At 40.6% G+C, this 18,836-nt stretch overlaps 1 protein-coding gene and 2 long non-coding RNA genes across 3 annotated transcripts; 2 read left to right on the top strand and 1 right to left on the bottom strand.

Annotated features, from left to right (window-relative positions):
• Window positions 1-943: 943 nt before the first annotated feature.
• LOC136426728 (uncharacterized) lies at window positions 944-3,004 on the bottom strand. Its single transcript, XR_010754336.1, has 3 exons — window positions 2,841-3,004; window positions 1,849-1,942; window positions 944-1,375 (listed from the first exon to the last, which is right to left on the bottom strand). It is a non-coding gene; the product is annotated as an uncharacterized lncRNA (long non-coding RNA).
• A 2,619-nt stretch (window positions 3,005-5,623) lies between these two features.
• Window positions 5,624-10,459, top strand: LOC136427576 (protein CEPU-1-like). Its single transcript, XM_066416539.1, has 6 exons — window positions 5,624-5,750; window positions 7,221-7,601; window positions 7,841-8,125; window positions 8,433-8,717; window positions 9,688-9,822; window positions 10,190-10,459. The coding sequence occupies exons 1-6, from the start codon at window positions 5,675-5,677 to the stop codon at window positions 10,381-10,383; spliced, it is 1,356 nt and encodes a 451-aa protein (XP_066272636.1). The 5' UTR covers window positions 5,624-5,674; the 3' UTR covers window positions 10,384-10,459.
• Window positions 10,460-13,974: 3,515 nt separating this feature from the next.
• Window positions 13,975-18,822, top strand: LOC136427577 (uncharacterized). The gene is made up of 3 exons (XR_010754474.1): window positions 13,975-14,048; window positions 16,197-17,008; window positions 18,016-18,822. It is a non-coding gene; the product is annotated as an uncharacterized lncRNA (long non-coding RNA).
• The last annotated feature ends 14 nt before the right edge of the window (window positions 18,823-18,836 follow it).

An 18,836-nucleotide genomic window follows, 5' to 3' on the forward strand; every position in this document is an offset into this window, starting at 1 on the left:
CTAGTTTCCCGCAAAAGCTCCTGAGCACAGACTAAAAATGTCAACGATTAATACGGATGTACGCACACCTCCCTGCCTCCTTCCACGTGTACCCAAGTTTCTTGTGTATGATCCTCGAGGCCTCGTTGTAATCCTCAATAAAAAGGAAAGGCAAGTACCCCTTCTCTAGACAGACACTGATAAGTTGTCTTGAAGCGAGTTGAAAGTATCCCTTTCCTCTGTGATCCGGTAAGGTGTAGCCAACCCCTTGTGAACCGTAATAATTCATGAGGATCCACGACAAGGGCTTGCCATATTGATCATACACACAGGCCGATGGAAAAGTGCTGATCTGGAAGTGAAAGTACGTCTCAGCTGCTGGGGTGCCTCCAAATTTCCAGGTCTTACTTACCAGCTGGCTATGCTCAGGCTTGAGGGGAGCTATGATCACCTTTTCACCAGCCCTAGACAGTCGGAGGAATATAATAAGTTTATTGCAAGCTCTTGCCCGTAGGCTAATTGCAAGTAACATGTAACATGGAAGGACGGACAGAGAATTGTTAACAATATAGCATGTTACTATTCCAGTCTGAATTCTAAGTTAACACTAAATTCTGTCTTATTTTGGTTTGACTTCTTTTTCCGAGACAGTGGAAGACGAATGATCCCGCTTTTTCTGTAATGTGTGGGTTTTGTGATGTTAACAGGAGAGTAGTTTTCTTTTTGTCTGTAGACATGGAGAAATTTGGATGAATTTAGTGACCTCTTTAAACAGAGCCTTTCTTTCTTGATCGTAGAAGGGGCAAATGAAATTTAAAAAAAATGTATTTGATATATGTTTATTCGCATAAACACAATATATTGTTAACAAAACCGATGTCCCACCATGGGTCACGGTCCTTTTTTCTTTCAATTTTAGTACGATAGCTGCATAGCATTATATTTAGGAGAAATATATTGATCTCAAGCTGAAAATAATATACAGCCTTCTCTCAACCGGGAATGTGGGCGATATCGACTTCCCGTAACCTTTGACACATTGCTGACGTCACAAGTCAGTACAACCTACATGTCGAGAGCGATTGGTCAGAAAGTTGATGAATTAATTTACACTCCGTATATTTTTTATAGTTGGAGATCGAGAACAAGGTAATTCTTCATAATGTATTTTATCAAGTCAAATAATATTTCTTGTTAATAATGCTTGTATCATATAGAAGTTATTAAAGTAAAACCACGCACGTGTTTGTTTTCTCCGGACTGGGACATGTTTTGTGCAGGTAGTAGGCTGTGTCACAGGGTTCCTCAGCTGTGGAATCTTCAGCAGGGTATGGCACATGAACACCCTGTTTCTCCAGGTATTCTTTCAGTATGGAAAAACCTCTTAGAGGAAATGCTGGAAGAAGAACCGATATGACACATCAAATCAACGAATACAAAAAGGATAAACACAATGTGCAAGTAAATCCGTATCTAAAATTCATGTTTAGCACGTGGTTGGGGGGAAAATAATGGTATGTTGTAATTATCATCTCGACTACGAAAACATCCCATCATAAAACCATTCTATTATCATGACGAAATCTAAAAACCTCCCCAATAAAAACAGATTCAAATCTGACCGGAAACATTCAAATATAATAGCGAGTTTATAACGTCAAAATCCAAAATGGCGGCGCCCATGGACAACGACGAAAACTATATAAGTCCGGCGTTTGTAGATCCATATATGTGCTAATCGTAACGTATGTTGCACGATATCAGCAATCGCTGTCCGCTATTTTAGATCTTCGTATTGTTGCCTTTTGTACACAAAAACACAAACACGTAGTTTAACGAAAGGCGAAAAAATAAAACCATCTGCCTTACCACATAAAACAAGTTGTCTGGTCCAGTCCATAGACGTCGATGTTAATATCTGTCTAAGGCCATCGTCATTGGACCAGTGAAGATATAGACAATTCTATTGTTGAAATAGAAATAATAATTGTAGCTAAAAGAAATCATGTAATTATTTCAACCGTTTATTCATTCACTATTCATAGAAAATAGAAAATACTACGCCTTTACCTCATTTGCCTATTGAACGAATGTGTGATAATGACGGATGTTCAAAATCAAACATATACCCCGTGAAGACAAAGTGACTTTATTATAATCTGTCTGTAGACTACTTTAGACAATTTATGTGCATTTTTTATGTATGTTCGTCAAGTAGAACGCTATGAGGGAAAAGACTGAGGTGGATAATGATAGGTAACCCTTGCACAATTCCTCATCATAGACCTCAGTATAAATACATGCTCGCACGACGCTTATCAGGCGCAGAAAAGCTTACAAATAATTATTGTTACTTCCTAAGGCTTCAACATTTGGCTGTGACCGCGTGGTTTTAAGATAAATGATGATTTGATTTACTTAAACCATAGTTGGTAGCACTACGTTACATTGTATTACATACGTATATATAAGCTAACAAACGCAACCGAAAATACGCTATGGTCGGATTTACCAGGATTTATCTCAATGGACTTGAACAGCAAATCCAAGTACATAATGACATGTGACAACCCATACATGGTATACATTGGGAAATATATCAAAGAATGTCTAGACGTAAGAAACTCCTCCAATGATTGTAAAATCCCATTGCCATCCCATACTACTACACCATATTATATAAGATAGACTACTTCACCATATTGTATAAGATAGACTGCTACATAATATTGTATTAGATGGATTGGTTAGCCTAAAAGAATGTTATCTATGCACCAGTGAATGCCATACTTTGTACCTTGTACAATTGTTGTGCAATAAAGTTATTAATAATCATTTTGGCGAAGGCAACTACTATATACCTTTATGAAATTTGGCACAGAGGCGTCATTCACGTCATTAGTCCACAGCACGGCTGTGTAGTCCGGCCACCTGTCCACTTCAAATGTCATCTCCCAGGGGATTTTACCGTCCAGGTAATGCTGAGCTGTGTAGTACAGCTGCAGTGACAACAAGTCATTCGAAATGTAGCTACATACTATCCAACGTTACAATAGTAACATTTTGTATAATATGAATAACCTAAGATTACCTTAGATCACACTAATTTGATTATATGGATTGCATGCTCTGGGCGCTACAAAATTAAGTCTGTTAAAAAAAAGCACCAAAACTTTCTACGACATGAGCGTTCCCTTTCTGTTCCCCCCCCCCCCCCCCCTTCAGAATTTACTATATGTGCTCATTTTGCATTTGTCTAGCTTTTGTGCGATATATACAGTGTGGATACATTATCTTTTAGCAGTCCAACTGCAGTCTAGTAGCGCCCTCTTGCGGTTTTGCGGCGCGTGCCCGACGGTGTCTTGATCCGGAGTAACCCCTGTGGCCTATGAAATGGTACAGGCCGGCTCTTAATCAATGGCTCACTCGAGTTCCAAAATAGCCCGGCAGCCACAGGGAGTCCCATGTAGGGGGCTCCTCAAAAGTACAAATTACACTTAACGTGTTAACCATAAACTACCTTGCGGGCCCCTAATCTCCAAGCAGATCTCCACGGTGCGCCGAAAATCGTATATGCTAGCCAGAGAAGGTCCAGTCAGCCGGTCGACGGGGCGAACTGGAGCTTACCGGCTGACTGGACCTTCTAGGGCTAGCATATACGATTTTCGGCGCACCGTGGAGATCTGCTTGGAGTTTAGCGGGCCCCCGTTTTCCAATCGTGACCAAAGCATGAACGTAGAACGTTACCATAGCTTTGGTATGAGACGCCATGTCACTCCAGTTCAACACGAGTGAGTTCGCCAGCTGCCTCAGCTCCAAACGTGACAGAAATCGGGACATCCTTTATATCATGAGCGGACTAACAATTTGTACGAGCAGGGCAACCGTCCAGTCAAGCCCGCAACAAAGCTGTGCACGTCTACACCTAGAAAGACGAATTTGACTACGCACAGCAAAAGATTGAACTTTGAACTTTGAACTTTATTCACCTTTGACTCGGTGGCACATCGGCAGCGCCGAGTGCTGAAAGTACATTGAGATTACATACTATTAGGGAACCAATATATAAAATCTAGTCGATAGTATCGAGGAGTGATAAATTAAAGTAACAGTATTACCTGGTGCATGGAAACCAATGAAGTTCATAGAAGTATGTGACCTCTGTACCTTTTGACCTCACTGGGGTGGGGGTCATTAACCTCCACCCGAGAGCTTGTGTAAACACAGGCTAGATGACTGGCGGCTGGATTTTATGCAAATGACAAAGGGCTGTGATGAAGCGAACTGGACAAAATGCCATCTCCGAGCAGATGATATATATCTGTTTTGAATTATACTTTTTTGGTCTGTTCATATAAACCACCTTAATTCAACAGTAAACATGTCCTTGTAGATGTTTATACATCTCAAGAGACTAACTACAACAAATGCAGAAAAGAGTTTGTTGTACCATCATCTGAAGCAACTACACTCAGTCTGGGTACTGATATAATGCTATAAAACACCTTGTGTATACAGCTCAATTAAATAGAACCAAGGACATTATATATGATGTCCTTGGTCCTTGCTAGAGAAATTGCAGAAAACAGCTTATAATACCATAATGGACAGGAACTACACTGGGTAACGTAACGTGTCCTATTTACGTGCGGGAGCAGTTTACGTCCAGTTTGGGTCATGTCCACATGTCGCGGTGTATTATGCCAAAGCCTGTTCTAATGAGCAATAAAGAACGTCATAAGTATGATCCTTAGCCATCTCTCTCTTTTATACAAAACAATGAAAAAGGTCTCCGTCCAGCGAAATAACAGAATAAACTCCTGAACCAGTAACAACAAGTTGCACGGAATCGTCGTACATGACAAATTTCATATGTAATTCGACACCGAGTACTTCATCATGTGTTTCCAACTTACACGATAGTTAGTATCTTTTAAAAGTAGCTGACGTTAAATCTTTCTTTGATATTCAGACTATCCATGGTGATTCGAGGTTTGAAACTCTTACTATACTCAATGCTATCGTCGAATTTTCCAGGATTTATCTCAATGGACTTGAATAGCAAAGTTAGTACATAATGACATGTGACAACCCATGCATGGTACACATTGGGAAATAAATCAAAGAATGTCTAGACGTCAGAAACTCCCCCAATGATTGTAAAATCCCATTGTCATCCCATACTACTACACCATATTGTATAAGATAGACTGATTAGCCTAATAGAATGTTATCTATGTACCAGTGAATGCCAAACTTTGTACCTAGAACACTTTTTGTGCAATAAAGTTATTATCATCATCATCATCATCATCATCATCATCATCATCATCATCATCATCATCATCATCATCATCATCATCATCAGTAGTAGTAGTAGTAGTAGTAGTAGTAGTAGTAGTAGTAGTAGTAGTAGTAGTAGTAGTAGTAGTAGTAGTAGTAGTAGTAGTAGTAGTATCATTATTATTATCATCAAGCAAAGTGCAATATTGCAATCGAGGTACAAGTATCATTACATTCTTGTAGACTTTTAGCCCCTTATTGAAGATTTTGAATGACATTGTGTAAACATGCAGATTTATTCTATGGTACATGTACACGTCTTCCTAATCTTTTGTGAGGTTCACGTTTGTTTACTGACCTTTGACCTTCACGTTGTTAAATGACCTTTGAAACACAGTTTATCTAGCCCATAATGGCGCCCAGGTTCCCCTCGCTGTTCGTCTCCTTCCTTGTTCTTCTCGGTTTCCTTCTGATTGTGACCCCATCAGGTAAGTTGTATGTCTACTTACAGCATTTCATAGTCAAACCTAAACTAGTGACTGACTCTGCATATGGACCACCTGGCTATTGTGGCCACTTTTGGAATCTCTTAGATTCGTTTCCTGTTTCCCGATTATGAATGTTAGTCTGTTCTGTAACCAACGCTTTCCCTGACAGTTCGAATGTAACGTTATAGTTTTATTTTCACACAATTGTATCCTTCATAGTTTCAAATTTTCTTGAAGTGTTTAAAACAAAATCTGTCGGTAACTCTTTTAACACTAACACATCTGAATCTTGCTTAGCTCTCATTTATTACACCTTTTGGAAACAGGAAACATACACCTTTTGCAAACAGGGAACATACACCTTTTGCAAACAGGAAACATGGTTAATCATTAACGTTACATGGCTGGCTAGGTCAATACAAAGTTCAGTTGAAATGGCTGCTAATTTTCATGATTGGCAACCATAGGTACAAACAGTACGTGCTCAATGATCGGTCGCGTGTCCAACAACACCTATGTTTGTAGACAACTTGTATTGAGAAAATCCATATATTGTTGTTGGACAGGATACAAAGAGGGGCGTGTTGTCTTTAGACTTAGCCAGTAGCATTAGCAGTCTGTATTGGTTGAATACAAAGCACTATGACGTCTAAAGTTTAAAAAGTCAGTTACTACATTTATTGAATCTCCAAGACCATGATAAGGCATACCTACGAAGTCAGCAGTACCCACTGACAAGAGGCCCCACCACACAAATACATCTATTGTAAACACAGATACACGTGTCATGTTTGCAAAGGATAGGGCCCTCAAACTGTTTTATTATATGTAATTACGTTTGTGGACAATTGCAAGGTCCTTAGAGACGTTCTCGTCTAAAAGACACATAATATTCGTGACTCGATATGAGAATGTTATTGACATCTACTGTAATTGAGTTAAGCACTTGAACTGTTGCCACAACACAGACAGGTTTGCCCTTCAGTATCATAATTCGCTGCACGAGACAAGCTTGCCTCATTGCGCCCCCCCCCCTCAAAAAAAAACACCGTGTCAAAGGCCTTAGTTTAACTAAGCTCCATTTGTTACGTTACTTCCACGTTTGTTGCCGCGGTCTTGCAGACGAGACATCACAGACCCAGTAGATACTATAGGGAAGGAGATAACGCTAACAACCTAAAAACATAGAAACCTTCCAAATATATGTGTAGGTCCAGTTTGTCAAAATAAGTCGGCAGCTAAGTATACAAATGTACTTTAGACCAAAGGCAGAGAAACTTCCGTTTATCTCCATCTATAGTTACCACCCATATAGATTAATTTTAATTCTTCACTCTTCAAATTCTTTAAATTACTGATGAGACTAGCTATAAGAATTACATTTCCGTCAAGAAGTTCCTGTCAAGTTCATTGTGACTGACTCTATCATGACCTCGAGAGTTTATCTCATTATTTATTTTCTATTTGAAGCCGTGAGAGCCCAGCTGACAATCAGCGGTGATGGTGCTGTGGTACAGGAGTCGGTAGGCCGATCAGTCACCTTAACGTGTACCTACTCTCTAACCAACACCTACACCCTGCGTGAGATCAAGTGGTACAGTCTAGATCTTGTGGACGGTGATAGAGAGTCTGTTCTAGCTTACTATCCCGGCCAGTCTGTGTACACGTACGGATTGTACCGGAACAGAGCCAGCCTGGTGAACACGGATGCAGCCGCTCAGGTGGCTTCCCTTCGCCTGAGCAACCTGCAGTTCAGCGACAACGGCACCTACGAGTGCGTGGTGGGAGCGACTCCGAGTGGAAGTGGGGCGCCTCAGCAGGCTTCTGCCGAGATTGAGCTGGTAGCTCTGGGTGAGCCTTGTCTTTACTGTTATACCTTTAATTTGTTTTATTTGATCAACTGCTACCACCCTTCCTTAGTATGAGGCATGTAAGTAAAAACAAATACTGCTACTAGAATGTTAATCAATCATGTGCGTTGGAGTCTCCGCACTTGGAGTTTTAACTCGATCTTTTCAGACTCAAAAAGTATAAGATGGCTTTCTAAGAGCTTCTCAATTATAGCATGGTGATTTTCTTCCTAACTTCAGTTGCTCCCAATGATCTTGTAATCGACGATGACTACGACTCGGCCACCGGCAACCTGACGTTGACATGTACGGCGTCCACCGGCAACCCCGCCGCCTACCTCACCTGGAACCGCGACGGGTCCCCGACCTCCCCCGACCGGGCAGATAACATCACCAGCTGGCGGGGATACCTGGACTCCCAGTCCACTATCAGCGTCACGGCCAGCTCCGCACAGTCGTCCACATTCGAGTGCGTGGCTCAGCATCCTGCCTTCACCTCTGCACAGAGAGTCTCGGTCACTCTGGGTACGTCTAACATAAATGATGCAGTCGAACAAGATAAACCTATTGCATGGTCCAATAGTAAATAAAGACAATGAAATATCAAAGAAAAAGTAGTACAGATGTACGTATTGTCTAAGATGTTGTATGAAAAAAAGCTATGACAGTGTCATGGTTCGTTTCATGGTTATTCAATGTATCTAGGATCTTGAACATCTCTTTATATGATATTACAAGACATCATCACAAATACATCGAGACAAGTAATACATTGTACAGATTGAACCGGTTAAATACAATGGCATGATGTTATGATAATTTATATTTCCAGGTTACCCCAGCGTGTCTTACATCAGTATCAGCCCAAATCCAACTCCAGAGGATCCTCTCTTGGAGCTGGATGACGTCATCCTGACCTGTATAACGCAGGAGGGGGTTGTCCCACAGCCCACCTATGAGTGGCGCCTTGACGGTGGAAGTCTACCTACCAGTGCACAGGCATACAGGAACGAGCTGAAGATCATCAGTGCACAGGTAGAAGATAGTGGCACCTACACCTGCACTGCCTCCAATCTGTTTGGCTCTGACACTGGCGTCGCAACCATTCTGATTGCAGGTATGAATGACAAACAGTTATATTTTTTATCCTAGATCTGTATCAAGCTGGAAGCAAATTTCTTGTTTAACGTCATTCTGATCTTCGTTGGAGTCCTCTGAGATACAACAATCTCCATTGCTTTAGTCTAATTTCTGATAATTGTGTCTTCCTGTTTGTTTGTTCCCAATTTTCACCTCTGCCCCCCCCCCAAACACTGCATCCAAATCATCAGGTGAAGGCACAGCAAAATGTTCTCAATTTGCTTCTTTCTTACGACAATCTAGTTCCTACACCTTCCCTTGTCTGTTCTTTTAGTTCATTTAAGTGATCTATAATTTATTGTATTTTTTAGTCATTTGGTTCCAAGTACATTGTAATATCTTTACTAACACGAGTACCCCTTCCTTTGTCTGCTGTAGTTTTTTCTTAAGTTTATTTTGTGTGTGGTGCATTTACTTACTGGACCTACACATATTTTGTTTCCTTGTAGGTCACGGTGGTTCAAGTGCCCCAGAAACAGTGACAACCCTCAATAACTTTATAATAATGACAATGACAATATAGCTCGGCGATAGTTAAACTTTTATATATCTTTTTTTATTTTATATTCGTATGTAATCTTAAATTTTTTGTAAGTTCTTAATTTGTTTCCATGCTTCCCTTTTTCACCACATGAGTTTACTTAATAGCATCTGTCATAAACTCTTCTTAGTAGTGATGTATATGTATAATTTGTTCATGATGATGATTATAACCACCTTTATTTAATGACGCTATAATTGATTTGTTTGTGTAGTGTTCAGGAGTGATTTTATCAGTTTATAATTTCGTCATAGCAGTTTTAATCAATTGTTAATAGTAATCAACCAATAACTACATTTATGGTATAGTGACGGAATTCTACAATGAAGGGTACTGCATTGATAATGGAGCTAGTTCATAATGTTACTTTCACTCTCACGTTTTAAGGAACGACTCTGTTTTACAGAAGCAACATGGCTAGGACCCGGAGTTGTAGCCGGGGCTGCAGTTGTATGTTTTATCGGCGGATTACTGGTAGGGGGCGCTGCTGTGTTCCTGCTTCTACGTTTCAGGACAGCAAGGAAAGATGGCGGGCAAAGAGGTATCGAATATGGATATTCATCTTTATTCCTACTTACAAACTGTATCACTTAAACTTTAAACCATGTGCGTATGATGTATATGAAGTATCATATTCTTAAATACAAATGGTATCATTAATTTTTGTTTTGACTCTGTTGTATTAAGTTATTGTAATTGCAGTAATGCGCACAATGTCAATGACTAATTTAAGTGTTCATTCCAACACAAAAAAGGAAAATACAATCTTGTTGTCATTTCCAATGGAACCTTATTTAGGTTCGGATGACAAATCACTTGTAGAAATGATATGATTCGACAGACATGTAACGTCTACTATTGGTTAAAAGTGCCAGAATACTATGATACGGATTTCAACATCTTTACAGAAGTCAGTAACAACGCTGATAGACAGCATGAAAACGTGGTACGTCCAAGGGTGGCGTCACAACGACCCGGAAGCGGAAGTGACGAGTACGAAGTTCCCATGGAAACCGTCCACACACCGCCCCAACCACCCCAAGCTACTGGCGACTACCAGGAGCTGAGACCTGCCATCTACCAGAGTCTGCAGAAACACTGAATTGGCTGATCCTAACTGTCCATCACAATTAGTAGTTCATCCAATGATGGCATGGCAATTAGAGGTTCGACCAATGAGAAATTGTCCATCCAACATTTGCAATCTTATGTTTGTACTTTGCATTTTTACGGTTTGATGGAGGTTTGCTGGGCTGCGGGTTCGGTCTATTGAAGACACGTGTGAAGAATATTTCGATAACTGAATTGTTCTGTTCTGTTGACTTGATTAATTTTGTCAACTAAATGCCTTATTGATAGATTTTAGGACTCACTACGTATCAAATGTTGGTTTCGCTGCAACAAAATTGAGATATTGTATTTTCACAATATAGATGATATACAGTGTGTTTGTTGTCTTTCTCTTTGAGTTATTCATTTATGTCTTATGTCTTATACATTCATTTATGTCTTATTCACATGTGAAAATTGGTAATGGTGGTTTTTTTCATGGTTCTAGAAAAGGCTTACGAAATGCTGGAAAAACGCGCAAAAACGGCGAAAAGAATCCGGTTCCTTACATTTTATTGGAGATTACTTCACTGTACTACGTGAAAATATAAATATCTTAACGTGGGATCACTTTAGCTACACATTTAGTTCACTGGTTTAAAGACGTCAAGTCTATGGCTATGATCATTTGCGTCAACGATCGACCTCGATTCTGTGAACTTACATACGCGAGAGGCCCTACTATGCTGTCATTTTCGCGTCATTTAAAACACGCACTTGCAGAAAATTTGACCTCAAACTTTGAAGTTCCGCTGCAGTACCTTATGTACTCGCTAGGAGGCCCATTATCGACCTTGAATTTAGTTTCTGTGAATCCTACCCATCCACTGAATATCATGCGCAACCATCTCGAGTTATGTTGAACACAAACAAACAAACACACAAACATTGCACATCTCGCTGCAGTACTTTTACGAAAACGCCACATGAACCATCTTCGAATTCGAACTTGACCTTCGGTCTCACAACCACTACTCACATATCAAAAATTATGAAGATCCAGCCACAGTCGTTTCAGTTTATTTGCCAACATTAAAACACGCAAACATACGCAGCCTGCTATAGTACAGTTGGAAAACGCCAGGTGAACGCTTTTCGAACATGGCCTCCATTTCCACAACCGCCACATACCTACCAAAAATTATGAGGCTACAGCCAAAGTTTCACTAGTTCTGCTCTTGACAAACATTCTGACCTACAGGTTTTATGGTCAGCATCAGTGTTAGAGGTGTATGCGTACATTATCCTGTTTGTGTGTGTGTGTGTGTGTGTGTGTGTGTGTGTGCGTGCGTGCGTGCGTGCGTGCGTGCGTGTGTGCGTGCGTCCGTGTGTGTGTGTGTGTGTGTGTTGCTGTGTTTTGAGCGACGCCTCAGGGGCGAGCCTAATAGTATAGTATTGTGTGCAGTTGGCAAGAATTCTAGAAATTGCATAGGAATTTTACCACAGGCATTTGTAGTCTCAAGCCTAATGGTATAGTATTGTGTGCAGTTTGTAAGGATTCTAGAAATTGCATATGAATTTGCCCCCAGGCATTTGTAATTTCTTGTATGTTTGGATGTTAGCCCCCATGACCTCAGGTCTTGGAATGGTGGAATGTGGGTCATCCATGCCTCTTCTGGTATTCCCTTGGTATGTAGGTCATCTGGGCCCCCTGGGGTTTTACACTGGCATGTTGTCAAAGTAGGTCATCCAGGCAGCTGGGGTCAAAGTCCAAAGCAGGAGGTTACATTCCAACCTGTTGCTAGTGTTGGAAATTCCTGCCAGACAGACAGACACACTCACATGAACACACATACCACAACAGAATAATGCATGCTACCGTAGACATCTTCTTTGGATATCCAGTATGAACAACACCAATTTACATTGCCACGGACACAATACATTAACACATCACCCACAACAACAACCGTCGGACACTATCCAATAACAGACATATCTCTCATTGATGCTACCCTGAAAGAGTAAGTGATCTCGATCCAGTTTAGCTCACTGAAGAGCTCACTGGTCATGACAGAGAAGACAGACGCTATGTACAGTATTTACAGGTTAATTGTACCTGGGAAATTCCCCTTGCTCTTTTCGACAAGCCCAATCAGCGGTGGACTACGGCTTAACGTCCCGTCCTAAGGACTGCGACCCTTTGCGGTAGCGTGCATGTCGAGTGAGCGAAACAGCCGGAATCAAGCTCACGACTTCTAGTTCCAGAGGCAAGATCGCTGAATATCACACCTGCCAAACAAACAGAGACCCTCTGTTCATGGAGCTCAGATACACAATTCTGTTAGTTTTTATTCAAGTGTCCACACACACAAACACACACACACACACACACACACACACACACACACACACACACACACACACACTTTGATTACGTGTATGACCAAAAGGAAAGGGAGGGAACTAAGCGGGCGCGTACGGAATTCATACTAGTACTAGTATGAAACAGTGAGGGCAGTTCGTCACCTATCGTCTTTAAATTAGTGTACAATAATCTTCCAAGCGTTGAAGGTGCGAAATACTTTTCAACAGGATGTTTGCTGACGCAAAAAAAAATGTTGCGGTTCTAGTAAACACTGCTAGGCCACACTTTTGATCCGTAGGACCAAATCATCTATGCCGGAAAGTGATTGCAATTCTAGCAATAATTGCTAGGGGATGCCTTTTATCCATAACAATGAAGATTCTAATAACACTTTGAGAACTAGCAACAACGGTTACTAGTGACGGTGACTAGCGACGATTTGGGTTCAGGAAGAATGATAAAGGCCAACCATACAGTACACAACAAAAAGTCCACACAAAACCAAGCAACCTGTCCTTGGTGCTGAACACTTTTTTCTTGCAAATCCACACCCGATGGCTTATTCTGAACAAACCAAAACAATGGTATACAACTTATGTATACCGTCACTCTGCCTAACAGAAAGGAGAAATGAATTCCATAGATGCATCAAAAGCGTTGAAGGTTCAAAGTGCTTTTCAATAGAACGTTGGCTTACGTAAAACTACTGCAGTTCTAGCAAGCATTGCTAGGCTACGCCTTTGATCCATGGTAACAAAGCACTCTGAAAAAGTCTATTTGACGGTACGCGGTAGGTAGTTGCAGTTCTAATACGAATTGATAGGTGACGCTCCTTATCCATGAGACGGAGGGTTCTAGGATGGTAGATGATTTAAGTACTAACTTTGCGACCTAGGTAACAATACAAATCAATGTATTGTTTTTTTTATAATATTTAACTTAAAATAAACTCCTCTAGGCCTTTATAGATGCACAAACCTGTACTGAACAGCAACCATATATGCATAACCACACATTTATTGGTGCTGATTACGGCAACTGTCTCCCCAGCTAACTTCCGCTTTGTTCCTGCATTCGTCTTCGCACCACCCCCACCCCCCACAACGTCATTATACAACTTAAACGGGCCATGAAACGTTCAAGCAGCAATGGGCTGAGGATTTCACAAAAACGACACCCTTCTGCCCAAATATAGCTCCGGGGGAATCCCCCTTCCCAGATGCCTCCCACGCAGTACAAAAGGTGCGGTCAAACCTGCGGACTTCCTCTTTCGCAGGTGCCAGTCGAGAGCTGTGACCATGAGTGTTGCCTCCAGTCTGAAGGTGCAACCCACACTTTGACGAACACAGGTCATTATGATTCTTTAATCACTCATAATGGTGACAAAGATAGCAGTTTTTCTCCAAATAGTAGTTTGGTTATGGGTTCATAGGTCGCGTGAACAAAAGAACTGCTGAGGTTTTTGTAACAGTTGTGTAGACTTGGTGCTTATATAATAAGACGTTCCGAAAACCTTATGGCACAGCTATTGTGATAAGGGCTAGTCTAAAAGGATAATACGGGTAATAGTATAAAACCTCTACTTCACGAAGGAAGGTTTTCAGGCCAGGGGAATTCCGTGACGCATCAGAGAGTCCCACCCCTTGTATAGGACCACAAGGACGATTGAAAAATACTGTAAATCACTTTAGGCCAAAGGTCACGATTACAGTCATGCGCAAAAGGTCCATTTTCATTTCATCGAAATAGCCTTGTATAGCCTGGTTGAAAGTATTATGTAACTGTAGGAGACCTCTTTGTTGGAAATGTTGGCGTTTTGAGCTGGAATTGACAGGTCACGGTTGCGGCTATTTTATTTAGTTAGAAAAACAGGGTTTTATCCATGTTTGGAGTGTCCGGTACACTTTGAAATAGGTGTAGTTTGGATGTGTTCATTTCTTGTGTAGGGAGGTCAAAGGTCATCTCGCCATGTTTTGATAGAATTTCATCTGTTTGCGCCGGTGAAAAATTGGCGAAACTCATTAGATTGACACTTTAGAGGTCAGACTACGCTGCCAATGTGAGTTTTCCATGATCTAAACTTCAGGTAGGTGACTTTTGACAGCCTTTTCCTTATATGTTTACCATTGAAAGTGTAGGGGCCTGTGAATGGTGGACTTCAGCCTCTAATATAGCGGTAGGAAAATATAGCGCTTTGCGGAAAATGGAGGAGGTCACGGCACTTAATTTTAACGGCGAGAACAAACATTACTGTCTTAAATATTAGTGATCAAATATCAGCGATGATGAAATCTAGTAGTAGTAGTAGGCTTATTATTGAACATTGAGCATATAATGTAAAAATGTTTTTCCTGTTAAACTGTGGTTTGGTACCGTGGCATACCATAGTGCACAATGCCTTATTTTGTCAATAACATAATAAATATCAATATGCGGCTGTTCTATTCTTTAGAACTGTTAGGGTCAAAGTACAGCTCTCAGTTGCACCAATAATTATGTCACCTGACTAATTATAGTGTATGCGGCTCAGAAACCCTAAGTTCATTGACGAAGTAGAAGTAACGACATCATATCTCTTTTTTTGTTGTCATTGTCATTGTTGTCATTGTTGTTGTTGTTGTTGTTGCTGTTGTTGTTGTTGTTGTATGCAAGGCCTGCGCCGGGATAGGGAGAGACAAGCTTAATTTTCATGCATATTTTATAACAGACATCAATGGGCGTAGGTCAAATGTTCGATAACGATGGCGTGTGATATTTATCACCTGGCTAGCGCGTGACATGTCGACGTTGGACTATGGACTAGGGTCTAATCAGGGATGTTCCATTATCAATGCGATATGCCTACGGTCGAGTCCACCAACGTTGAACTGAACGTCCGTCAGGATGACAAGAAAAAGAAGATGCTTGTGTGGAAGCTCAAAATTCTTAACACGAACTTCAAATCCTGCCTTACAGTTTCAACATAGCTGTGGATGCATGTGGTACGCAATGGACGAGGTCTCGATTCAATGTTGTCCTGTATGACCGATCTGTCACCTAGTTAGGATTTCTTCGCTACAAAGACAGTAAACAAAGGCAACAATAAACAAAGAAATGACCCCACACCCAACAACACTCAGCAAATACAGCAAGCTCAATTGATGAGGTAGTCTATCATAGGTTTCATGTGTCTGATACATCACCAAAATGTTTTTTTTTTTTTTAGTAAACTATTATATTCACAGGAAACGATTTACACCGGTCAAACATTAACGTGCAGGTCCATTCGCGCCCTGGACCTTGAAAATTGCATTACGTCACACACACACACGACAGATGGCAGGTCAACGAGCTCAAGGGCGCTAACCTTTGACATGGTGCCGGCTACAGGATTTTCCACCGCAATAAACATGAATAGAAATCCAGGTTGACTGTATTTCATGAGAATTAAACGCAATAACTAAAATCATAAAGAAATTGTTGTTAGAGGCTATAATTTCTCTTCAACTCTTTTACAGGAAAGCTCCAAAACAAGAGAGGGCATTGTTAGCATTTTCATTATCAGCAGTGTCCAAGGAAAGTAAGGATTGTTCAAAATATGGATAACACGTCAGGAACAACAGGCGTGCAGAAGGCAAAGACCAGGCTGTCAGCAGCGGTTGAACAACTACGTGAACTGGACCTTATCTTTAAAAGTGGTTCTGATCTGGATGTTGTAGAGAATGGATACGCAGACAAACTAATTCACGGCATAACTCATGAAGATAAGATCTTGGAGAGTGAGGCATTGAAGAGTCTTGGCGATTTGTACTTACAGAAAGCTAAGATCAAGTATCGCAGGGCTGATAATTTTAACAAGGCCTGTGGATTGTATACAGCAGTTTTAAGATGTAGTAAAGATAGGCATGAGGTCATAGAGCATCGTATCAAACACGCAGAGAAGTGTACGAAGCTGGTGTACAGTCAAAGTCACATGAAATCAGACACTGTGGTGTTCGATAACGTTACATTGACTGTGTCGCAGGAGCTTCACAATTTAGAACAGAAGACAAAGTTGACAGGGTACGGTGCAATTTTCTTAATTGAAGCTTATAGCAAATACTTTGTGGCAGCAGTTGCGTGTAGATGTAAACTACAGGAAGTAGAATCGTTGAAGGGCCTTGGAGATCTGTACCTAGATAGGGGAAAGGTCGGTAGGGACGATTCGGCATTCACCAAAGCATCTGACCTGTATCGAGCGGCGCTGGACCGCTGTGAAGATTTAGATGGCAGAGAAACACTGGAACACCGGATCAAGTACGTCGAGAAAATCAAAAGAAGAGGATCCAAGGTATGCAAAAACCAAATACGCTTTTCTTATGTTTAGAAGCATACATCTATTTATCTTCTAGCTATCTGCACATTAGTCCTCCTTGTATATTGTCAATCTCTCTCCATGTTTCAAAGTTTGGTTACTTCCCATTGACCGGTTTTGAATACGAAATACTGAGCTTTGGAGGACATGAGCTTTGTAAGGAGTAAGACGTGTGTTGCGAATTAGGGCTAATTAGTATCCCACGACCTCATTAACTTGCGAAATAATGTTACACTTCACGAATGATGTATCATGAAAGTTTGTTATCTATTATGCAATTAAGGTCATCATTTGCACATATCATATCGTATTGAAGTCTTATCTTGTGATTAGCACATTTGAATGTGATTATTAAATTTGAAAATGTTCATTAATGTTCACCTTATACTAACTTCGAAGTGCCGCATGTGTCAAACTGCCGTCATTTACCATGAAACTGTTAGTATCTTCGCAGTATTTATGCACATCATGTCCATATTGCTTCAGTAGTATATCAACTGACGTTCCTCTCTTTCTTAGTTACAGTTCTCAGTTCATATGTTGGAAAGCCCAATCATGAAAAGCAGTGTCCATCTTAAAGATTCCAGCAGTATATTCAAAACGTGTCCAGCAGGTGTTCTTGAACAATGGTCGAAATCACATGAATTGCACAGTGACAGGAATTCTTAAAAAGTTTCCAGTTTTCTAAGGTATCTATCTACCAAAGAAAACTAACCCCTGCTTGAGTTATACTCCTCCAAAGGTTCAGACAAAAGGTCAAAGCTGCCGTTCCAAACCAAGTGCTAGGGGGCCCAAACTTACTCCACTTCGTCCCTGTAACAAGAGCTATCCACTACTTAAAAATTACGACCACACCACTAACAGTCTTAAAGTTAAGGCTGGGTAAGGTATGTTGGTTTGAAGTCAGCACTAGCTTTGGAATATCAGCCACTCATTTTACCTGTAAATGGAATATCAAGTCTATACTTTGATTTTTTTTTCAGAAGCGACAAAAAACGGGGCAACGCAGGAACCGGCAAGGAGAGGATAAGTCTTCTTCTATTTCAAGCCACCGCCAAGCAACCAATGACTCTATCAGATTCAATCCGGGAGGGTGCGTATGTGTAGTGAAACATTTCTGACGCGTATGTTCAGTGAAACATTACTCACTGTCAAATCTTGTTGAGCAATTTTAAAACTTTCACTTCATTAAAACCCTATCTAGTCGTATAACCGCCGAACAACATGTGCTAGAACGACCAAACGTGGTGACTTTTCCTAGAATTTAGTTGGGAACGATTCTTAAATGATGATATAAGTTTGGCATTTTTTTCTGTTTTGCCCTGGCAACAGGTTTCTGACAGGCATATTTTACAAATTCCACTAATTTTGATTTAAACATTGAGGTTTCCAGGTTTTGTTCATAGACCACACTTGCTTTACTACATCATAAACATCGTCTGTAATTTAGCGTAACATTTAAGATTAATGATGACTAATTTTGCTAATTAGATGACGTCATTACTCAAAATCCAAAATGGCGGACCAGATTATAAGTGATGGTATAATCAGGTTATTGTAGCTCGAATTTTGCCACTACCTTGTATCTTTTTTTCCAAAAAAAAGAGACAATTGTGTGTAAGCTAAGATTGCCGATCCAAGATGGCGGATTCAAAAGGAAGCCAAATACATATGACGTCATTCAATTACGTCCTTTTGACATCGATGTGGTTGCCATAGACAACAGAAGTCTTTGCCGACTTGAATATCAATAAGACACCCTTTTTATTAACTTTTGTTTCATACCAGGTATTATGCTTGCATT

The sequence above is a fragment of the Branchiostoma lanceolatum genome, chromosome 2, assembly GCF_035083965.1.
Source record: "Branchiostoma lanceolatum isolate klBraLanc5 chromosome 2, klBraLanc5.hap2, whole genome shotgun sequence".
Taxonomy (NCBI): Eukaryota; Metazoa; Chordata; class Leptocardii; order Amphioxiformes; family Branchiostomatidae; genus Branchiostoma; species Branchiostoma lanceolatum.